This window comes from Ictalurus punctatus, chromosome 27 (genome assembly GCF_001660625.3).
Source record: "Ictalurus punctatus breed USDA103 chromosome 27, Coco_2.0, whole genome shotgun sequence".
Taxonomy (NCBI): domain Eukaryota; kingdom Metazoa; phylum Chordata; class Actinopteri; order Siluriformes; family Ictaluridae; genus Ictalurus; species Ictalurus punctatus.
In genome coordinates this window covers 13870121-13895303 of record NC_030442.2, presented here as the reverse complement: position 1 = coordinate 13895303, position 25183 = coordinate 13870121, and the positions used below count along the sequence as shown (strand labels likewise).

The window sequence follows — 25183 nt, the reverse complement described above, 5'->3', positions numbered from 1 at the left end:
AAAGTTCAAAAGCCTTTTTTTTTTTAGTAGTTTACTAGGTCACTAAGAAAACAATTCATCACTGAACAGTTTTGTTTTAACGCTTTAAAATGACACAGCATTCAAGACCGGACGATCGAGGATCTGAGGCATAAAGACTGGCTCTCACCTCTCTGAATCCCTCCTCCAGGCCCTTGAACTCCATAATAAACTCCAGCTCCTGAGTGCACTTGTTGGACAGCATCACCAGCTTATGGACCAGCTCGTCCACCTGATTATACAGACTGCCCACACTCTCGATGGCATCTCTGCAGCGTAGCGAAACACACACACAAGCATGGTACGGCATGTTAGGAAGAACCAGGATTTTTGTACATTTTTTTAAATATATAAATATAAACAAAGCCTTACTGTTAAAGGCTGCCATGGGATCGAGCATGAAGTGCTACGGATCGAGTCTGGAGCTCATGCATCAGTTTTCTAAGTTTGTTCTAAGTAAGGTGCTTATTGGTTGTGGGTTTGAGGACGTGCCACGGATTGGACGATGTTTTCTGACTGACATGGAGTTCACGCAATCAATGTCCAGTGCCTCTGATGAGGCCATCTGAGAGCCAGCTGTGCCAATCCCAACATGCCCACTGTGTACACTTGTGCAAGTTGCAAGTGTGTGTGTGTGTGTGTGTGTGTGTATATCTATCTATCTTTGGCCTTCTCTGAGTAGAGGACCATTAGCCCAGAGCCGTAATGCAGTGACTGAGCACATTGTTTGTTGTGGCAGAGCTTGATGACTAATGGATGATTTCATATATACTGTAGCTCACTTACACAATGCTGGATTGTGCTCTGATTCAACATCCTCACAAATGTTTTCCAGATCTTTTTCCGTTTTTTTTTTTCCTTTCCTGAATCTTAGTCATATACACAAACACTTTAACGCTGACTGTCGATTGAATAGATGTGACAGTCATCGAAGCCGCAACTAAAAAGCACACACCCTGTGCCACACCCGGCCATTCAGTGGGTGCGTTAGCGAGGCTTTACCCCAGGCTTGTGTGTACTGCAGTGTGAGCGTGCTGCTTTCAAACTCTGGTGTTGAGTTTATACAGGCGCACCTCAGACTGATCCTGTTCAAATACGCTAGTGCCACAGAGAGCAGCCACAAATAAACTGACTGAAATGATGTTTGTAATGACCTTTTATTAAATATACGTATTGTTTGAAATGAGATCACTCGGGAACCGTGCATATTACGTCATAGTCATACAATTTTAGGCTCTGTAATAAAGACTAAAATGATGATCATGAGTATTTATTTTAAAAAAATTTTAAACTGTGACGAAGATTAAAATATGATTAATTGAGCATCCCTGTCTTTATATGTTAATCAAAGCTAAATGACACAAAATATGTCTTATCTCTCCAAATATAGTAGCATCTTTGAATTCTTTCTGTAACAGGAAACACACTTTTGTGCCTAAGGCATGATGAATGATGATTAAATCACCGACGTGCTTGCTCGGTGATTATCAAGTGGATAAACGGGACCTTTTAACACCACTGAATGAAACACCCAAAAAAATGTATTTGAAGTCTCTCTTGAACACTTAGTCAGAACTTTGTTGATGTACTACTTCAGAAAATTCCAAAAATATCCTGAACGTTACACAACGCCACCGTGCTGGAGTTTGAGATTAAGTGATCTAACTTCTTTGATCCTGATTAGCGCTTGCTTAAGATGTTCGTCTTCGTAAGAATGTATGATACAAGTCATAACTTTTATCTAGTTTCAACCATGTTCCTGATAAATTATTCACAGTACACACACACACACACTGGGTCAACACAGTAATTTCCTAGGGATTAGATATCAAAGACATTCCTGGGGGGGGGACAGAAACTAAAGAGATCTGCATGGTTGTTTGAGCGGACTGATAAAGAAATGATGTACACACACACAAACACACTATAAACCTATACAGATCCTTTCCAAAAACAGGACTAAAAATAAAGAGAGATGGAAAAAAAAACGAAGACGAAGACGAAGAAGAAGAAGAAGAAGAAGAAGAAGAAGAATCCTCCAAGACAGGATGTTATTTATACCCGGACCCTGACTCCACATGCCTACATGCCCAGTTTAAACATCTCCTTCAACACGGTCAATGTTCACATCCAGGATCCATGAAGGTGTTGACTTCAATACCACACCAGTTCTAAAGGCTGTGTGAGACCCACACACACACCCACACACCCACTCTTCTCAGCCTTCCTTTCACTAAAGCACAGAAAACCGGGTTTGACCATGAGCATGAAAGACTAAATATATAATCGAAGGCAAAAGAGACAAAAGGAAACAAAGCGCATAAAATGACAAGAATTATGGCTCCTGACACCAGCTCTTAAGCAGTGACCCCAAAATCCTCCAGCTCTCAGAGATGACCCTTGCCCACACACACAGCGCTGAGATATCATCAACAAGGAATCCCCTGTAAATCTTGCTAATACAGAATATCTGCTAGCAACGACAAAAAAGACTTCTATTTTAAACAAAACAGACCCCCCCCCAAACAAAAAAAAACAACACAGGAACCTTTTCAGGAACCGAGGAACTTACAAGTGTCTTGTGTGGGCATTTCTAACCACATTCCCCAAACAAGCCCCAAAACGGGCTCAAAGCAAAAGCATTGCCAAATCACACGCTTAGGAGTCGGGATCAAGCAGAATTCATATCTGGAGTATTTTTTTGTTTTCCCAGGAGACAAGCAGGTTCAACAAATCAAAGAATTAAAACCATACTTCCTGTTCGCAAACGTTTTCATTCGATTTGTAGCTTTTAAAATGTCGCAAACTGTGGTGTGACACGACAGAGCGTGCTTCTCGTACTGATTCCCACCGCCTGCCTCACTACACACATCAGCCTAGGCATGAGCTACTTGATTGTAGAACAGTTTTTACTAATGAGTAATTAGTGTGCATGAATGACGGGTCACGTTTCTGCTAGCTCAACATGCAGTCATTTTAAACATATCGAGAAAGGCTCGATTTTTTTTTTTTTTAGCATTGTGATTTAAATGCAAGGGTAAAACACTGCAGCTCAAAGCCAATACGTTCGGCAACAGCTTACTTACTTTTTATGATGTGCTACATCAAAACCTTTATCAGGTCAGGATAACGACTATGGCTATACAGTGCCGTTCCTCTCCATTCATTCATGTCAGTATTAATGCTTAACTAACTAACTAGCTAGCCAGCCATATGCTATTACATTGCATTAGCTACCAATTTTTAGGCTAGTCAGTTAGGTTTCCGGGCAACCAAAACCTCTTCAAGTACACTAATGAATTTATCATTTATCTGTGAAGTGTGAAACTGTGCTTCTGTGTGAGCACATCTGGTTTAAAAAAAAAAAAAACATTAATGCCAACATCATATTTGTACAACGAGGTAAATTCGATCAAGAAAATTCATAAATCAATGTGAACAGTAGAGAGTTCTTTAGGGTGGGTGTATTCAGACACGTCTATTTGTGCGAATGACAGTGAGAAAGATTGTGTTTGAAGGTGTGATATAGTGATGCAGTGTCTCTAGTGTCTGTCAGGACGCACGTAGGAAAACCTTTCAGAGATAAGGTAATTTTCTTGGCTCGGGTATTGGAAAAAACCTCATACACCACCAGAAACGTACTGCTGCACATCAGAGGCCTGGACATGCTCCCTCTCTTTCTCTCCCTCTCTCTCTCTCTCTCTCTCCAACAGCCTATTGTCTCTCCATCTGTCTGTTTCTGAAAGCTGTTCTGGCAGGTTGAGCTCTGCTGCTTTAAGCCCACCCTAACAGGCAGAGTTTGCGTTCTGGTGTGCTTCAGGGGAATGCTAAGGGCTGCTCGTTCATTTCACCTGTGATGAACCGTTTAAAACAAACAAATAGACCTATCTAAAAGAGAAAGCACAATAAAAGGTAGACGACTACAAAGCACTATTCATTTTATAAAGAACCAGTAATTACTATTTGAAACACTAACTGAATAAAGCATGCACAGAAACTATTTTATGTACTTTATAACAACATATCAGGATACACTCTCCCTTCTGAGAAACCAAATGAAGGGAATACGTTAACGTGCATGCATCATTTCCCCTTGCTCCTGGACTACGCTGTTGAATTTGGAGACTCTGGGGTGAGGATTTCATTTTTTATGATTTGTTACTCTTGACTTTTTTTTTTTTTGAGCTGCACGCACGGGTCGTCAATCCTTGTGTTCTGTATTTAATACACTATTAAAATGCCAGTTTGGGGCGGCTGTGGCTCAGGTGGTAGAGCGGGTTGTCCACTAATCGTAGGGTTGGCGGCTTGATTCTCGGCCCACGTGACTCCACATGTCGAAGTGTCCTTGGGCAAGGCACCGAACCCCAAGTTGCTCCCGATGGCAAGTTAGCGCCTTGCATGACAGATCTGCTACCATTGGTGTGCGAGTGTGTGTGTGAATGAGACACAGTGTAAAGCGCTTTGGATAAAAGCTCTATATAAGTACAGACCATTTGCCATTTACAAATAACACTTCAAAAGCTTTATTTCCCCCTCATCGTGTTTTTCACTTCTGCACTCTGCACCACTGTCTTCATCAAACAGTAACAAATGCTCACCACCTCTGTAGCAAGACTTAATAGTTTCTCTTGGACTGTCTTCATTTGGCTGGTTACACCATTATTATGAGAATCTGCTGTGTAATATCAGGCGCCATTTTACAGGCTAGTCTGGGAAACCAGAAGTGCACGGCCTATGGCTGAAATGCGCGTGCACACAGGTAGCTGTGACGTGCTGTTCCCATTTACAAAGGCATGCTCCGGAGGCAGTTAAACTCATCATTAAGCTCTTAGTGAGGCATCTAAAATACAAGAGTTTAGCAAGAGTCGTGTGCGTAAGTGAGAGTGTGTTGACGTGCACTATGCTCGCGGTCACCTGTAGTCCTCAGTGAGGCTGACGCTGGTGTCTTCTTTGCGGAGGCGCGACAGAGCGGCTCCTCCCTCCAGCTGCAGGCGCGCCAGCCGGCCATCCTCCAGCACGCTCCTCATCAACTCCTTATACTTGTACAGAAGCACCTGTGCCTCCTGCACCACACACACACACACACACACACACACACACACACACACACACACACACACACATAAACTTGTACATTACATACTCGGAGCAATACCTCAACTAGGAAAAACAAATTATGATAAGGGGAGTCCTTCTGGATCTCGACATGACTCATGTACTGCCTGTTCTTTCTCCCTGAGGCAACAATAAGGCTTTATATTGTCATTACAAGAACCCAAGAACCGACAGCATCATTTAATTTGATTTCTAAATGACTTCTGTCTTACTAAGCTGCAGGAGATGATCTGGCAAACGGGAAGCGTGTAATACAGCACAATTTGGGTACTAACTCCAACAGCCATTGACTGAGTCATGCACAAAATGCTCTTTCACGCAGGTGTGACTGCTTTTTTTTTGTATTGGAAGAGAAAGATTTTCTGGCAGTAATACCGTCGGACAACATAGCCCTGTAATTATGCTCTCCCACAGCTCCAAACCCCTCGCTGTTACTAGGTTTATGAGCATTCGCACTATAAGAACATGTCTTCTCAGATCAGACCCGCAACGCTGCTTTCATTCTGATTCTTTGTCGATGACAGCTCTCCCTTTATACAACCTCAGAATGTTCTGAATGAATATCGTCTCTTGACATGGCTCACAGTAATACAGGGACGAAGAAATGTTGTTGTTGTTGTTTTTTTTGACAATAAAAAACACAAACTACTTCAACATTTTAGCAGGTTGTAAAGAAAGATGCCTACTGGAGCCATATTTGTGACACCTATAATTACTCACTTTCCCGTATGGGGGTGTGCTGTGGGCATGGAATGCTAAAGATGAGCAGTGAACGTGAAGTGTTTCAGGATTGCTTTAATTGCTTCATCGCACGCATGTGTACCGAGTCAGCATTTTGGAGCGAGATGTGCAACGAGCTAAATTTGAAAGGGGGCTGAAAAACCCAAGAGACTAGGCAGATGAGTAAGTAAATACATAAATTCATAGAAAAGTGAATGGGGTAGGTAATGATATGGGGCACAAAAATATCAAGAATGAGAAGACTGAGACTCAGTCTTGTCTAAATGCCATTATCTGGAAAAGTAGAAGCAGGAGAGGTCCCTCTTTAAACATTTAGCAGAACACCACAGAGAAATCCATACCCTCATCATCCAAGCACTTTCAATCCATATACCCCTCTAAAAAAGCCTGTTTTAGTGATTTCAAAGATGACCCATGATACGCAACTCTCCAGGGGTTTTTGCCTCTCCTCATTTCCATCTCCCCATGGACAAGAAGCATCCTTCACTGACCTAACCTGTCAGCCAGGGGTCAACTGTGTTAAAGGCCTGGCACATTAACCCTGCTCTCCTAAACTGCACACAAACATAGCATTAGCAGCTACGGATACCTCTCAGTGTGGAAGAGAAGAAGAGCAATTATTGCCATGGCAGAATATCAGTCCCTCCAGGATTTAGAGGATTTTGCAATCGCAGGAAATTACACGAAATCAAAAGAACTATGCAATATTCACAGGAGCTTGCAATTTTTCAAAATTACCGCTTTACGTCAAAATGACAGATTTAAGCCTAGACACAACGTGCCATGTGACATCATCACAACATGCTTTCAGCCAAAGCTCCCTTCGAGTCACGTGCGATGAACATGAGTACAGCTGAAAGGTGTAATTTACCGACAAACATCACTGCGAAAGACAATTCAATGTGCGAAACTATTTCGTGCAATTACAATTTCACCAATTCAAGGATTTTTCTGCAAAAAAAAAAGCACACAAATTTGGACGAAAAAAAAAAGCTGCAGCAAAAAAGCATTTTTTGTCACAACAATTGCAAAAAACAACAACTCTGCAATATAATATGGCAGTGTTTACCCTAGAAACATTATTATTACTTGTCAGCATTAGCTTATGTTGCTTATACTATAACCAAAACAACCGACCAATCAGGTCTGGTTTGGATTCAGTAATACTAGAAAACAAGCTGAAGCAAGTGAACCCCCCCCACCTCCCCCTTAATACTGCAGATTTAACCACGGTGCTGCTGAATTCACAAATCTGATTGGTCAGAAGTTGTGCATTAAAAGCAGCTCTGACAGTAGTGCCAGCTGTAATGTTTCTATAGTAACATCTCATTCACAGGGACTTGTATTGAGGATGCTCCACATAATCTAAGCTTAATAATAAATGGATTTATATAAATGTGTTTTTGACACAGAAAAACAGCTAACTGTTGAGTTGGTGAAGCTTTCAGTAAGGAGATATTTGTTCAACATTAATGGAAGGACATGTCACCAGTGTCAAATTTTGGTGTGGGGGGGGGCTGATGAAAGAACGAGTGTTTGTGGTTGCTATAACAAGTGATCATAGGAAGCTGTCTTGGGGAAGTTCCACAGCATCGTTAAAAAACACATCATATCATTCATTAAGAAATCGCAATCTTTGACAAATTGCTGTGGTATAAGAAGAATCAAACACATTAGGAAGTTCTGCTTTAGGAAAAATACCACCTTAAGGTGTCGATAATATTCCTGTAACAGCAGGTCTTTATTCCTCGCTCAATAAGATACTAACCCTCGAAATGATGCTTATATTTAGCTCATTATTTAACATAATCTCAAAAAGCACAGAGTGGTTAATTTAACAGCTATCTATCCAGGCCAGGAGGTGTGTAAGCTTGGCCAGACAAACTGCCTAGCCTATTTACTCACAGCAGTATAGGAAACACTGTATAGAGCTGATCAAATGTGAGCTAAAGGGGTGTTAAACTGTCAATCTACCTCCACGAAGAAAGCATTTGACGCAAACAGGCCTAGACAAGTAGAAGATCGTTGTGCAGTAAGTACGGTACCTCGGCAGTAAGAGGCAGAACTGTAGACTTCAGGCTGCTGACAGTGCTTTGCAGAAGATTTATTGCGTCCTCACAATGACTGGTCAACTGCTCAACCCTCTGAAACAAAGAGCGTGGCACCACGGTCATTATTGATTAAAACAAATGAGAGGTGCTGCTTTATTACTTCGCTATCTATCCTTTCTATGTTTTGCCAACATTGTACGCAATACACACCGTCACATCGATAGCTATGATTTCATCCATGTATTTTATGCAAATTCTGGGATATCGCATTTTTTTTTTAAATGCTGGATGGAAGCACCAGATGTGGATAACATCTCCAAAAAACTACAATGTGAACGCATAAAGTACAATGTGAACAAATCTAGCATCTAAAATCCCTCGATGTGCATAAAAAAAAATAAATAAAAAAAAACCCAAGTGACTTTGCCTCAACTTGGATTCACAACTTGGATGGAAACACAGCTATTGAAGCTGACTTGACCTGAAAAAAAAAAGAAAAGAAAAAAAAAAGGGAGAGGGGGGGGGAGAATAAACTCAAGGAAACTAAACGTATTTTGATCTTACGGTCCTGAAACAGATCCAGCTGTTATGGGAGAAAGGAAAAGTGCCGTCAAACTCGGTGGGGAGTTGAGAAACCTCGACGTGCTTATGGAGAGACTTCAGAGAGGTCAGCAACTCCACCTGCACAACACAAAGATTAAAGAGAATAAATACAACAAAAGTCTGTTTCTGAAGCTCATCACCTTTTTGTCCTGAATACACGAACACCAATCCAAATGTAAAAACATCGGTTTGAACATCACTTTGAATCCTTAAGGTTGTCTCCTTGCAGTGATAACACGTAAGTATTTGTGAGTGTCCTTGGCAGTCTGCTTTCTGTCCAACAGCAGCAGAGACACTTGTGTTTTCAACAGTCCACAAAACTCTTAAGGACCTTGCTCAAGGGTCGAGCAACAGCAGCTTGGTGATGTTGTGCTTTGAACTCACAACCTTCCGATCTTAACCACTGAGCTACTGCTGTTTACCTGCAATATGTTCTTTTTTTTATGGTTCAGTGTGTTCTCCCAGATTCAGGGACAAGTTTAAGCTAAAGTTTTAGTTTAGGTAATGAACAACACTAAAGGGATAAAAACTAAACTAGACTGAACTGGCTTTTTAGAGACAAGGCTTCTTTATTTTAAACTTTACTCACCAAATTTGACTTTGATTCACAGTAAACCACTGATTTAGGCATAGGATTCATTGTGATTTCAAATTTCAGTCAATAGCTTATAACTCTTGATGTAAAAGAATAATAATAATAATAATAATAATAATAATAATAATAATAATAATAATAAACAAACAAAAAAAACATATACCTGAACTGCAGTAGGCTTCTCCATGCGTAAGGCCAGATCTCGATCAGCCAATACAAGGACAGTGTGGATACACCCAGGCATAGCCTCCTGAGAACACAGAATACCAGAAAACCAAGCTAATGCAGAAGTACACACATCACAAACTAATGCTCAACTCTTTTTAAAACAACTTTTTTCAGCAGTAGGTTTTGTAATAACTATTTTTTTTTTCTGAAGAAACTCTTATGTCCTACAAGAGTCAGCTTGCCAGAGCCTCATCTCCCTGTAGTTCTCGCGTGGTGTCCAACTGAAGCTAAGCAGGGTTGAGCGTGGCCAGTACCTGGATGGGAGACCTCCTGGGGAAAACTAAGTTTGCTGCTGGAAGTGGCATTAGTGAGGCAAACAGGAGGTGCTCACCATGTGGTCTGTGTGGGTGGGGCCTAACGCTCCAGTATAGTGACGTGGACACTACACTGTAAAAACACCATCTTTTGGATGAGACGTTAAACCGAGGGCCTGACGCACTGTGGTCGTTAAAAATCCCAGAAATGTTTTGGAAAAGAGTAGGGGTATACCCCAGGTGTCCTGGCGAAATTCCCCCATTGGATCTTCTCTATCATGGCCCCCTAATAATCTCCATCTCTGAATTGGCTACTTCACTCTCTCATCTCCACCAATAGCTGGAGTGTGGAGGGCGTTCTGGCGCACTATGGCTGCTGTCGCATCATCCAGGTGGATGCTACACACTAGTGGTGGTTGAGGAGACCGCCCCCATACATTGTAAAGCGCTCCGAATGACTAGAAAAGCGCTATACAATTGTAACTACAAGGCTTTACATAAAGATTGCATAACAGCAAACCCCAAAAAGCCATAAAACGCTTCAGGATTCTTAGAAACAATCAATAAAGATCCACATTTATTGTCTAGAAAAGGTCACACACTGAAGAAAAATAAACCAACACTTCATAAACTCAAGTGCTGAGTGGTTTATGTGTAATAAAGCACTCCTCGTTTGTTTTCTTCTTTTCCATGCCGTGTAAGGCAAACACATGGGTGTGTGTGTTGTACTTTCCAAGAAATCACAAGAACACTGGACACAAACACGCCTAGGAAATGAAGACCAGCCAATCAAAACAGTGCATATAATAGTAAAAGTAAAAAAATGTATACTGATGGAAAAAAGAAAAAAAAAATTAATCTTCATTGTATGAAAGATAAATACACCTAAATCAAACAACAACAAGGAAACAGTACAATAGGAAATGAATAAGAGCTTTGAATATTATCCTCGGTCAGTGTGTGAGTACCTGTACAGCTAGCAAGCCTCCAAGTACGCACTTATGAGATATTATCATATTCCTCAGACAGAACTTGAGGTGCTTCATAGGCAAATTTGAGGTGCTCCATAGGGTTAAAGGTGACTCAAGTTCTTAGATCTTCTGTCTGGCCATTATGCAGTCATGATACAGTGGTGCTCTTACTCCATAGTGTCTAGCAACATTGGCACATGACACTCCTGCCTGAAATGTGCCAGTGCCCTTCTCATTTCCTCCGCATGACATTCTGAGGCACGAAACGCAGGGAAACTGACTATGAGAAACTGATCATCTTTTCTTTGCAGCGATCCAAGCTGCTTTGAATTAAAGACTTTTTAAAAATGACCTACTTAGGCCACCTATGTTCCACCTGGACCTCATTAGGTAAAAGTGCACTTGTGTTATTTTCAAGCAGAAATGCCTCAGGCACAAACTACACTGCTGATCACAGGGCTATAAAGTAAACTAGCAATTTACTGTAAATGTATACAACTATAATTCTCATTCCAGAAAGTGTCTGGAATGTTCCTGTATGTTCCCGGACGTGCTGTTGATTTGTTCCTAAAAATATATATACGACCACCTACCTATTCATCGGGTTCCATTTATTAATTTCATGAATAGTTCTCAGTGTGTGTCAGATTTCCTGTTTTTCTATCATAATTCCTTTGCTTAATACCAAGTAGGGACTTGAGCTTTCTGACAAATGGACAGAACGATAAATCTGAGGTCAGGGCAAACAAAATGTCTGGAGAATGTGAGGATCCAGGTGAAACACTAACACACCTATGCAAACAAGAACCTGTCTAAGCAGTCAGCTAATTCTGGCTTAAAGCGGTGATATATTAAACCCTTTTATACGGTCAGCCAAGCCTGGTTTTGAACTTGATACCAGTGTTCCTGGTTCCTTTCCACTGGGCTGGGCTTGGCTTGAACAACACTTCAATAATACCAAGGTTCCTGGTTATTTTCCACCGGGCTTTGTGCTTTGAATTATGCTCTCACTTGCAACAGGTTCTCTGCATGCTTGCTTCACTGCTCCACGCTCGTGAATAGCTTCGTGTGAGCACAATTCACAGCATCTTGAGCTCATTTTCCCCCGACCCCTGACGTTGCTGTGTTCAGGTCGGCTATCCTGGTGCTCGGTATTAAAGATACTGTTTAAATGCCGTAAGACATTTTATTAGGTTACTTGTATTGGAGGAAAATAATGCAGTATCTCTTGAGGTCTGATTTGATCGCCATTAATCATGAAAAAATGTCCAGATCGTGGTCAGTATAGTACATAATATCACATGGCGTATGATCTTGGTATTAGAGCTTTTTATTTCACGAGTATGAATAAATGAATACAGTATCACACCGATACTGACCAACACCAGTATCAAAGTATTCCTCATTAGAATTGACATGGAGGTGGACAAATGACGGCTTAATACACAGGTAGAGCTTTAACAACGATGCTCAGACTGACTCCAAGAGAAAACATCATAGTTTCCAGATCTTTTCACATGCATTACAGCTGCCATTGCTTACAAATCTACCATTCAAGATGTATAGCAACAATATTATCATCAGGAAACCAAGAGTCCCTGTGTGGTTCAGGTTAGAGCTACCCAGTCGGTGGTAGGGCATAAAGTGTGCCATGTTCGCAGAATTGTTACCACCATAAACATTACGCTTTAGATACCATCAACGGGTCCAGGCTAAAGTCAGGAGAATTCACTGATATTTTCTTTAACATAGGATATCATTAAAAGGTCTCCAAGAAAATGTTTTTAAAGACTTTTTATGCCATTGTTGTCTACATGTAGTTATTAAGAGTTAATTATTGCTGTGCTTGCATGTTTTAAACTGTACTGTTTATTTCTCTTGACACCACTCTGATAATTCCTCAGCATGTGTCCATTAATGTTGCTAATGAATGTTGCATAATATTATGGCATAGTGTGGGGCTAATAATTCAGCGCGGTCTGTAATTCAAAACTATGCCCTGAATCATCTCATAGCACATGCATTACGATTTATGACTTTCATCTACATGGCATGTACATGGCATGTACATGGCACTAATTCTGCATTAGTCTTTAGTTTTAAACGCTGAGCAAGGAGCTTAAACAGAATAAATTCGGGTGTTTATTTCATAACATCAATATTTATTGCAGTGCTTTACAGCAGATGCCCAAGGAGCAAGGTTTTATGTAAGGATTTATAAACCAAAGGCATTCAGACCTAATATACTTTTAGTGGTACCCGAAGAAATTAAGGGGAGGGGGTTGTTGGAACATCCTGATATGGCATTTCTTACTGGAGGATAGTTACAGGGCTGTGTTCTCACCTGTAGAATGGTGAAGGCCTTAAAGAGAGCAGGGACAGGTGAGCACCTGCGGGCATCCACTAGAACCGTCAAACCCAACGTCTTCACTTCCTTCCTATAACACACATACACACACAATAAAGGATTATATCATTTTAACCCTCCTATTATGTTATTATGTCATTTCCACATTTGAAATGCTGGTTAATCTCTATTTTTTATTAAATGTTTTGACGTTCCTCATTTCCGGACTTATATGCAAATATTTCTTCCCGTGGCTCGTCTCGGACGAGCCATAATAAAGGTTTACTTACTAAGCTGTTCTTTGCTATTTTTGTGTGTATTTAAACTGTGGAAGTCATTTTGACCCATAGCCCACCCCCCAACATAATAGGAGGGTTAAGCATGCATGCATCATTCCACATATTAAGAAAACATGTACAGGGATCAAAGAGGCACGAAGCAGTACTGATCAAGTATTGCTGAAGCAACAGAACAAAATTACTATCCAGGTACACCTATAGCTCAGCTATTCGTTGTACAGAAATGTTACGTGTAAAGTGGTGAAAACATTTAAACTCCAGATGCCCATGTGTGCTGACTGGTCTGTTTTGAGCTCCACCTATTACTGAGCTTAGATCTATGATTTTTTTAAAAAAAAAATTAAATGTGTGTCATATTTACTGTAATGTGTTTAAATGTACAGTGTTACTATGAACCCAGCACAGGGCTGTAAAAATGATTTTCGTAAATGAACAACAAACGGTTTCTCCAAGATCAATATAGAAAAAGAAATCGTAATCCTTACATGTATAATTACTTCCCTACAACAGTACTTCCAAACAACGGCAGATTAAGAGTATGGATTTCTTGCTGATACTAATTACCAGCAATACTCCAAAACAAAAGATACTGAATTCAAGAGCTCAACTTGACATGGCGCGGTGGTAGGATGCATGTACAGAACATGCACGGCTCTGTCCGAGGTCATACCTGAGAATGGTGTAGAAGTAGACCATGATGCGCACAAGCTCACTACTGTTGCAGTTTGGGTTCAGCCAAGCGGTGTTTCTTGTCGTCACTGTTACAAGTGCATGGCCTGACTTGTCTCGTGTCCCTAGAGACAAAACAGCAGCACAATGACTTACCAGCTTTATAAATAAAATAAAAAGATCCTCAAATACATCCCCAAACATTAATACTAAGTAAGCACAAGACAGAATATCGGCGTCTCGAATATTGCAATGCAAAACACTGGCGAGACGGAGTTTGCTTTTCTGAGGTGTGTCGCGAAATTACTTCTTACACGCTAGGTGGCGGAACCAGAGTTGGTAGCATACAGAGAATGAAGTTTGCAAGTGGGAACCTAACTACCGTGAAGCATGCGTACTTAATAGTCCAAAAAGTCACGCTAATCGAAAGGAAATATTATGGTGTGTGAAAAATCAACACCCGTGTGCTGCACTCGTGTCTAAAATGATTCGGAAGCATGCTGCGCGTTGTTCTGGCAGTGGTATAATCATAAATGTATTTGGGTGGGATTGTTTTTCTCATCTGTACAATCAAACTGGTAACTGTGACGCGCTCGTGCATGTCAGGTGGATGACACTAATTTGTTATTGAGCCTAATCATTTAAGAAATCTATATCTACAGTTCAAATCAAATGAAATCTTTCCATTTTAATATCATTGCTATGAATTTTTTCAGTGACACTTGAAAAAAATCATTAATAACGGGAAAATTACACCTTATTATTTTATAAATCCTGATATACTTCTATAACGATACAGTGTATTAATATCGCAGTGGTTCAATTTGGCATCATTACAGAAAAAAATGTATTAAAATGTCAATTTTATTTGTGTCAATATCGTCTCATTGGGATGAAGTCTGCATTGGGATATGTCTTGTATCATGGCTTTAATGTAATACCCATAATGCCATGGCTTCTTGTGCTAAATCTGCGCAGTCATGACGTAGGAGTGTAGAAATTCAGTGAACAAGGCAGAAAGTAATAAATGCTACCCATTAATGCAGAGTTGATGAAAATATCAGCACTGTAATGACATCTGATTCAACTGCCTGGCTGAAAAGGAACAAAATGCGAATTTTGGAAATTGTGACCTCATACAGATGCTGTGCTGGGATTTAACATGAGCAGCTCATACTCAAAAGCAGTTCTGCCAAAACTGGCTAAAATCCCTCCGTCATGATGCGAGAATTGCTATCAAATGATAATTATACCCCCCCCCCCCCCCCCCAAAGGTTGTTGGGTAAATATTACATTAATGAATGGAAATGTCTAAAAATGTCTATATATTTGTCTATGAATAACACATAAGTATCGGAACATCCTAACAGTATATGGATCTGCTATTGTGAGTAAATATCTCTGAAATGTGACAGCATTGCTCGAGTTGTTTATTTCACACATATGCACAGTACCAGGCAGGCAGAGCACTCCAGAGCGCAGGATGTCAGAGTTGATGTTATGAGCTTCAGTGAGAAGAGGCTGATTCCTAACAGCCTGGCAAGGAGACATGTTAGAACGATCCTGCGGCGTCACAGTAGAGTCCTCCGTGTGAATTTTACCCAGAGGAGGCGTCGCTGAAACGAGACACGGCGACGGGTCATCTGCACACACGGAACCTGCAAGACGGAATCTGGGTCAGTAATGTTCTAGAAGAGCCAGAGAAACTGCATACAAAAACACAACAACAACAACAACAACAACACCACCACCACCACACCCTCACATGCATAAACACACCTCAAAACACGTCACTACTGTATGAAACATGCATTCCAGCATCACCATACAACCACAGCAGGAAACCAATCAACACTATGAATGCTGCAAAAACATTAAAAGTCTCACCTCTCACCAGATTTCTACTGTAAATTGAGCTTCTGCAATCATATGGCCAGCAGTTTTCTGTACCCTATTTATGGTTACGTGATTTAAACAACCCCAATACCTTCAAATCTTCTTAACATTTTTTTTAATTAACATCCCATAATCCTGGATTTAAGACATGCAAAGCTGCTGAAACTCTAACCTTCTGACCAAACAACTAGAAAATGGCTAATTGATCTACGCGGCATGGTCGAACTACCAACACCACCACCACGCACCTTCACATGCACTGCGTTTGTGTTTACTTATTGGATCCAAGGTCTCCGAGAGTATCCCAAAGATTGGAGTTTCTGAGAACTGAATAACAAAACAATACTCTGCCAGAACAAAAAAAAAAAAGAAGAAAAAACAAGATGTGGCCAGGATACTTCCAGACACAGCCACGAGCTCATAAACCACAAGGACAGGGAAAACAAGCATAAATCGGTTTGAGATGTAATCTGGCAGGGATCGCTGTATTTCAAAGCGGATTAAGGGTGATGCAGCGAAAGGTGAAGTTCTGAGGACCGGATTCCACAACGTAATGGAACGTTAAAGATAAGACAGCAGTGAATTTAACTAAATATTTCACCCGTTCCCTCCTTGGCTCATTCTTTGCACTGTTGAAATAAATCAAACCAACAGCTCCCAGATTTGGCTGGGACCTCAGAGAAGTTAAGTGCTGCAGAGTGGAACAGGATGAAGTTTCACATTTCTGCCCCTCTCCGTCTGGAGGGCAAATCTGGCAAAGCCCATGGGCTATTGCCCCAGTCTACTCCCCCCCACGCCTCCTCTCTCTCTCTCTCTCTCTCTCTCTCTCTCTCTCTTTTTTCTCCTTCTCTTACTTTTTTCTTTCTTGACTTCATTTATTCTCAGACATAGCTACTGACTCCAGGCTGGGTCTTTGGGGTCCCTTATTTAAACAGCTGCCTGGTGAATTCGTTTAAAGGTCCGAGAAGCGTGCACGCGTTTGTTTATGTCTGTTATATGGCTCACACAGACAGATTGATCAGATATCATTTCTCACTCATCAAGCCATTTGATCATTTCTCGTTGTTCAAACCTATCCAGCCATCCACATGCATGTGTGTTTAACCCTGTACTCACAATCCCATCTGTTTAGCTCATCAGCTCTCCTTCACAGGTTGCATAGTCATCTTGGTTTCTTAACACAGACGGGAGGATAATTAAGACATTTAAACTACTTTCCAGAGGTTAAAAAAAAAAAAAAGTCCAAGTGCTAATTCAAAGCCCCAGGTCTGAGATTTTCTTTGTCCTGCTGCTTGTTTCTACACAGAAATACCTTTAGACTGTATTCGATATAATAAGAAGAAATCAATTGTTCCTAGAAATTCCCTAGCTGATCTAAGTATAGATTACCATTCAGCGCTCTTTTTGTGCGATTTCAGCGGTCTTTTAAGATTATTACTTGTCATGTCGTACAAGACAATCCCAATAAAATCGGGGCTGAACTGTGTGTGATAACGTGTCAGATTATAGAACGAAAGTCCTTTAAAAGTGGACTTGTGCTTAAACAAAATTATTCCGTTATGTTTACGTCATCAATTGATGTGATCAGGGCTCATGCAAAAAAAATTGGGTCGCACAAACGTACAGATTATATTTCCCCTGTCCAATAGCATGTTTCGTTTATGTTTCACCATTACCATATTTTGTAGCTGTCCGGTGAGTACTGCGTAATCCTTTGGCATCTTATTGCTGGCTTTTATGCTGCACTGGACTCGGTAATTCCTCAACTCTGAGTTCAGAAAGTGAGTTAAAATCAAAATGGCTGCTCATAGAATTGAGAGTAAAACAAAAGTAGCACTTCTTGTAAATGAGTTACGCTGACGTACCAGTATTTGCTTTAGATCAACATACAGTATTAGCTTGCTAAACGTATAACTTTGACTCCACAGTTCACCGTTTTGAGGAGGTAAAGATACACTCGTCACAGTTAACTGGCTAGCTTGTTGCTAACAAAAGACGGCCGTGAGGCATCCGCTGTTTTCTTTCCACACTGTAGCTTGAATGCACAGAGGTTGAAAATGACATAAGCACTTTCGAGCCAAGTCGAACACACGGCATAAGATGAGCTTCATGGCACTGGTCTACGAAAAATAATTCAGCCACTACCTAAAGTTTATCTGCGTCTGTACTTCAGTTAAATGAGGTGCTGGTGACAGTAATGGAGGAGTAAAATGTGCTAAAAAACAACAAAGAGTTGAGTAATGGGTGCGAGTATGGATACAGCACTGAAACTACTTGAAGTAGAGAAACCCAAACACAGTCAAATGTGTAAACCACCCACCTGGAGTGGCATCCATCACAATTACCCAACTCACAACAAACAAAGACACTGTCACTGTGGCTCTCAAAACAGTGCAACCCACCACATACCCACACACCCCATCCCTCCATCCGCCCGCAGCCCACCCACCTGCACATTACTGCTCACACCTGAACGACAGTAGGAGCAGGAGACAAGTTCGCCATATCCTATACACATGTGACACTGTACTTATATTTAACTGATGCACTGTTTTAAAGAGGCATGGATAATGGATAATGCAATGTAAAAGTATTGCTCCATTGTTTACAGATGTTTTCAAAAGTGAGTCTTGGCAGTTATTTACAGTCTGCAGAAACATGGTCAACAACTACTCTAAAGCAGACACACTACCACCGTCCAGTCAAAACACGGTCACTAAATCTACCGTCAACATCAGCCTGGGGCAATAACTGTCCACAAATACAATTCAATCCAAAAGGAAAGATCTTAAATTACCAAAAACACACAGACTAGACCCCGTCTGAGTGCTGCCCATGACCCAGTCTTTCCTCCAGCATTCTCCTTTTCCATCAGGACTCTAAAACCTTGGTTATTGTTCAAAAGAGAGAGAGAGTCACCACTCATGGCAAAATCTCAAATCATACTGTCTAGAGACCGGAATATGACCCGTGATGAAGGCTGTCCTCGTAAACTACCCAGCATAAGCAGAAACAGCCTCTGTCTCTCCTTTCTTTCAGGCTTTTTCACTAATAGCAAGTGAAGAGAAAGGCTTTCATGCTTCAGCACGGGCCATTTGAGAGCCATTTGTAGGCTGTCAGTAGGCTGCTGCTTGAGGTTCCCCCGCAGGGACAGGATCGGTGCACAGGAACCATGACTTTTTGCGTGTGTTTCTAAAGTGAACAAAGCTAGGTAAACTCGGCGTTGAGGGAAAAGCATAAAATATTACACTCGGCAGAATAAACCGGAAAAGTACCTGAAAAAGACATCGGGTTTGCAGAGTGGCAAGTGATGCATCATTAAAAACATGTCATAAAATAAAGAAACAGAGAAAACATTTGAGTTTGGGATCAATGTGAGCTGAAGGGAGGAGAGAAGCAGGAAGTGATGTTCAACAGGAAGGCAAAAAAAAAGTTTTAAGTGCAGGAGGGAGAAAAGAAAAAAGGCAACTTGACAAGATAGAGTGAGAGGTGAGGTTTGGGATGAGAAAATGGAGTCTACCTTTATCCTGCTCCTGATGAGACTCCTCGCCTGATTCCGGCTGTGTACTAGTAACGGACGATACAGGCTCATCCTGCGGCATCTGCTCCTCTAGTCTTTCTTCCTGTCTGCTGTTCATCTCCTCCTCCACTCCAACCACAGGAGCGATGTTCACTCCCTCTGCCAGTTCATCCGGAGTGTGTATATTCATTTGCTCTGAGGGTGTGCTGTCACTTGCAACTGGCAGGTCTGACATAACCCCAGGGGTTTGAAAGACTGCAGACTCTGTTTTAATTCCCATGGTTACCTCAATCTCAATCATGGGACATCCCATAATTCCAACGTCCTCAGCTCCCTTGGACTCAATCTGCATACTTTCACTTTCCTCTAACTCGTCAACCTCTTTGTTTTGTCTCTCTTGCATTTCTTTTCTTTCCTCTGTACCTAAAGACCTTCCCGTCTCTTGACCTGGAGGTGAGCTTACATTTGTGCCAGATTTGGGCGTGGATTTAACCAAACCTGTTTGTGGAGTCGTTGCTTCTCCTACCAGATCAACTGCCACTCCCTCTGTGCTTGCTTCATTCTCAGTCCCTCTCCCCGATTCCTTCCCTTCTGTACCTGCTTCAATCTCATCCACGTACTGCATCTCAGTTTCTTGTTCTCCTTCAGCCTCATCCCTTGGTAGCTCCATCCTGGCACCTACATATCTCTTGTCCCTCTCACTTTCTTTGTTCTCGCTTGGCTCTGTCCTCTCGTGACCTGGAAGAATGGCTGTAACGTGACCCTCCGTAGGCTGTGCAGAGACAATGGCCCAGTCTACCTGCTGCCCCTGAGGGCTTGCTGACCCTGGCCTGCCCTCCTCAGTGTCACAGGAACTGAGGCTGCTTTCACTACTACTCGGACTACCACAGGGCCTATTCTCAGATTCTGCAGGCCAGCTAGCTGGCTGGTCTGTAGGATCTTCCTGTTTAGGCCCAGTCTGTGCTTCCTTGCTAGCTTCTACCACTATCTGTGCCTCTTTTGGAGTCTCAACAGTGCCGGAAGATGCTCCAAGCTCTGAGCTTGGTTTGCTATTGTTCTGTTGAAGAACACGGTCACTCAAGTTACCGTCTGTTTCAACCCTACTTACAATACTTTGCTTATCAATGGCATTTGTTTCGAAGTCAGTGGTATAGCTACTAACTTTAGGCTGGTCAGAATCTGGTTCTGGGGCAAGACAGTGATCTAAAGATTCATGGCCGATATGCGTCAAATTGTTTGTTTTCAAGTCACAAAGTGCTGTGTTGATGCAGTCCATGTGTTCAGGCACACACTCTGTCACAGGCTCATGCTCAGGCATACAGTCGGATGGGGCTGTACCTTTAGAAGAGGTTGCTTCGTGCTCGTTAGCCTCCTGCTGCTTGCCGTGCAGACCTGCTCGCGTCTGATGCAGAACCGGCTCGGTGAGGTTCTCCTCGATCAGCACGGTGCATACAATGCTCTGGGGACACCTGCTACTTTTCACAGAGCTCGTTGAGGCACGAGCGCTGGGCTGCTCAAGCCCTGTAGTCCGTGGTTTGTGCAAGTTTCTGTAGTTCATGCTTATAGACTGAGTCAAGGAGCCTTTCTGTGGAGAAAAGCGAGGCAGCGTGATCTCCGCAAGTTCTACATATTCACCTTCTGAATCGTCAGCGGCACTGCTCCTCCCGCTACTGTCATCATGTTCCAGAGCAGGGAGAAGCTTGACTGTCTTACATGGATCCCGTCTCTCTGTCGACTCTGCCGTTGACGTGGTTATCAAAATTCCATGCTCGGATTCAGCGGCGCGGTCTTCCTGCCCCTCTTTTACATCAGTATCCTCAACCCTTCCCTTCTCCAGTACCAACTGACCTGCTTTTGGGGGTCTGCTAATAAACTCGGGATGCACCACATCATCCCACGGCACCCTGAAAATATCATTATCAGCAGACAAAAGGCAGTGCTCCAGGGCGACTCGGCCATTTCCACTCCTCTCCTGGTTGATGGAGTCTAGCCAGGCCATGCTGAAAAGTGAGGTGTAAGCTAACTCGGGGATCTCCAGCTCCTCCACATGCTGCCCGCTTGCAGATAGGCACTTGAGGGTGATGCGTGGCGAGCTGTTGGATGATGCCGCCACCTGCAGATAGAAGTCACCAGGCTGCAGGACACGTCTGTCCAAAGACGACAGCTGGACTATAATCTTCTCGTGGACGCACAGTGGCCAGCCCTCGTGGCGGAACAGGAAACCGCAGTATGGAAACTGCGGAGAGAAACAGAGGTAGAGCGTGTTAAATAATCACCGTTGTTTCATTAGTTCACTATTTGCACTGATGGAGCACAGGTCTTTTCTGTTATCAATATGTACAGACTACAGTTGTAGGAGGATGTTGTTTTTCCAAACAGTGAGGGGGTAGTAGTGTTGTTTTTCAAAAACAAATCCATGAGAAACACAACTGTTGAGAATGTGTGCGGTGCTGTTAAACTGAAGTGGCATAACGTGTGATTTCTTTTACTGACGAGGCTAATGTGTCTACACAACACCCATCCTCATACAACTCCACCCAGACACAGGAACTGACCGGACACAATGCTGCCTGATGGTTCCTGTTCCATAACAGATACATGAAAAGATACATGGTACAAAAATTTAACACAACTTGAAAAATCTGAGCTTTATGTAGAACTGAGGAATTGTTTCATCCTGATAACAATCACAGAATAGTGTAGAGGGAAAAAATGGACTAAGAAATCATCTCTCTCTCTCTCTCTCTGTGTCTGTCTGTCTGGTTCCATTTATATCAATGAGCCACTGTCCAGCAATGGTAAGAGACCTGAAGCACGTCTCGGAGCATTCCTCCCAGCGGACTGCAACAGTGTCGCTGTAATGCAATGCAGAAGACCACAAATACGACACTGATGAAATAAATATCCTGCCGGAATATGATTCTTGGGCAGCCAAATATGACTGGCGGTTTCCTTTCAAAGCGAAGAGTGGAGGAGTCTTCAGAGGATGTAGGCTAGTGTGTCACCAAGTGGTGGACGACAGGATTTTGGGTTGGGGGGTGAACTGATAAGAGTGAAAGAGCTTTTTATGTGCAGAGCAGTCAGCGTGCTCGGGCTGCTAGTTCCCATTATGATATCCTTATTCACCTTCATATGGGCCCCTAAACACCGACTCGGTATGAAGGACAGACCGGGACGCATTCCTCTAACCACAGGTGCAGCAAGAAAGAGATTTTCCCACAGAGTATCCAGGGGAGAGGATACACACTTACAGAAAATGAAAAAAAAAAAAAAAAAAAAAAAAATCACATGCTAACTCACACACTCTCTCTCACTCACACACAATTACACAGATTAATGACCTTTAATCACACAAATCCTTTCCTAATAAATAATGGGTAAAAAAAAAATAAAAATCATTTCACGTGCCTCGGAACAAACGTTACATAACGGTAGCAGACACTTGTATGCACACACACGCAGAAATTCCCACACTCAAAAGACAGACTATAAACATACCAGTGTCAAGCCATTTCCGTTTAAAGGTCACACACAAAGACAGTTCAAAGACAGTTGGTGTGTTCCCACTCTTCATTCACAGGTGTGTGTGTGTGGGGCAGTAGAGAAAAGAAGTCCCAGTCCCATGGTTTCGGCGCAGACAGAGGTCAAAGGCTCGTCCTTCTCCGCTTCACAGGCCAAAGCAACTTAGAGACACTAAAGACGTCTAGAATTTATTTTCAGCATTTTCCTGCTCTTCTTATTGACCTTTTTATGGTTGAAAGCAAAGGTGGTCCTTCGGCAGCACCTCTAAACTGAGCTGCTTTGTGAACAGGATACTGATTGAAGAGGTCTCAGGAAAACACAGCACTCCTGTGTGTCTCTTTTGTCTTTACCCAGAGAAATGGACTGTGTCCTCCAGGTGGTGTTTCTCAAATGTATGCAGAGGACACAGTTACCCACGAGCACGCAGCTGCTCAGAAGCTTTCCGATGTAATGTTTTAATATTTCCTCAAATATATCTTAATGTTGCGAAGAAAAACAAAAGCTTTCATTTCCCCCCAAAAAAGTATTTAGTGGTAATGTATTCAGAGCGCTCATTTAAACACGTGTAAGAAAGCGGTGTATATGCGAGTTTACGTTCGACTAAAAATGCAGCAAAATCCCCCTGTCTAAATCTACTGAGGTTAATACACGTGTTTGGCCCTGTTAAATTAAAGAGAAATAACTCTCTCTTGGGGGAAAAAAAGGGGCACAGAGTTATGACTATGGCAATAAGGTATGTTTGTATGGATTGACGACTTTACAGAGGTCTTTCGTATACACGCCGTTATTCTGGTCAACACACCACTGAAATTAAAATCGTTTAATGATCTTACCTCGTGATTACATTTAAAAACCCCTTCATCCTTGAGCATTTGGTCTGGAATTGTTGTAGCAAATATATTCTAATTATCCAAATGGCTAATCGGAATATTCTGGATATAAAACCAAGCACTTCGTCCATGATGAATTTAGTAACAGTGTTCTTACATGTCTTAACGATGACTCAACCTTCACGGTAAATCTCACTGAGCGCTCTAGTCAATAATCATTCAGTATGATGGGATGGGAAGGAACTATACCGAGAAGTCTAGAAGCCTTTGAAGATCTGTAACACTTCTGTGGAAAATGACTGTATGTGCTTGTGACATGTTGTTCGACTAACCGAGCGTCATTTGTTCCTGTGCGAATGTGAAATTTAAGAAGTGATGACTGCAAAAGAATGACTCAAGGAAGGAAGGGACCTCCCTTTAAGTCTCTATCCTTTATGGAGAGCTAAAAGTGTGATGCTCCTGTCCAGGGAGAGAAACAACCAGACACACAGAAAACAACGAAAACCTCACAGTACATACAGCCTTCACACATATACTCCCAAGGACACTGCTGTATTCAAAACAAGTGTTAAGTAAAACCTCTAGCGCAAGTGTGTGGTGTATATATAGTGTACAGCCTGCGCTGTTGCCAGCACCGAGGCAGCAACGTTAAACGAATCCAAGCCTGAAGCTTGTGTGTGCTTGTGTGAGAAAGTGAGAACGGACAAATGGGGAAAAACCCCTCATCTCTGAAGTGTTGATGGGACTTTTGTGGGCTGGTTCTCAAATTACCAAAACAAGAAGCCGCTACCAAAAAAAAAAAAAATAAAAAAAAAAAAATAATAAAAAAAAAACAACACACGAGCCTGGTGGATTCTCCAGTCTTTTGTCTGAGGTGTGCGCTTGTGTGTGTTCTGACTGCACCCACGTTATGACTAATTGCGAGTCGAGGGAAAAGCAGCTCACCTAACCAAACACGACACGCTACAATGCTATCACAGACATGACGCGACACGACTGAACAGACAGAGTGTGAGAGAGAGTGATTGACTGCACTACAACTGAGAAAGCAAAAACAAAGAACACGAGAGAGACAAAAGAAAAGAAAGAAAGAAAGAAAGAAAGAAAGAAAGAAAGAAGACACTGAGTAACTACAAAGGAATTCACAGGACCATAAAAAAAAGAAAAAGAAAAAAAAAAAAAGTAGCAATCAAAGGCAGTGCATCACTCACGCATGCGTCCTGCTGGATGCTCTGGAGAACGTGCTTGGCGGGGACCAGGAAGTCGATGAGGTAGCGCAGGCCGTCTCCGCGGTACGATGACTCGACCACATCCAGCACCTGGCACAGCACAGTGCCACCGGTGGCCTCAAACGGCGGGTAGAGCGCCGCGAGTGTGCTCTGGATGCAGCTGTCCAGAGATTCAGAGTCCTGGGAGCACACACACACACACACACACACACACACACACAGTAAACACACATGTACAAGCAATTCTGTGCATCAACAAGCACTATCAGTAAGGGAAAAAATCTGAACAGTCCCA

At 42.2% G+C, this 25183-nt stretch overlaps 1 protein-coding gene across 2 annotated transcripts in view; it reads right to left on the bottom strand.

Annotated features, from left to right (window-relative positions):
* The window catches only part of plekhg4 (pleckstrin homology domain containing, family G (with RhoGef domain) member 4), a 71050-nt gene that overhangs the window by 26094 nt on the left and 19773 nt on the right, over positions 1–25183 (bottom strand). The window contains exons 2-11 of one of the 2 annotated variants that reach the window (XM_017458781.3): positions 24871–25068; positions 19308–21543; positions 15346–15549; positions 13893–14016; positions 12921–13014; positions 9287–9373; positions 8490–8606; positions 7920–8018; positions 4933–5081; positions 149–287 (exon numbers count right to left, since the gene is read on the bottom strand). In XM_017458781.3, coding sequence (XP_017314270.1) covers positions 149–287; positions 4933–5081; positions 7920–8018; positions 8490–8606; positions 9287–9373; positions 12921–13014; positions 13893–14016; positions 15346–15549; positions 19308–21543; positions 24871–25068 — 3447 coding nt within the window. The remainder of the gene's footprint in view (positions 1–148; positions 288–4932; positions 5082–7919; positions 8019–8489; positions 8607–9286; positions 9374–12920; positions 13015–13892; positions 14017–15345; positions 15550–19307; positions 21544–24870; positions 25069–25183) is intronic. The other variant, XM_047151725.2, reaches the window with a different exon arrangement.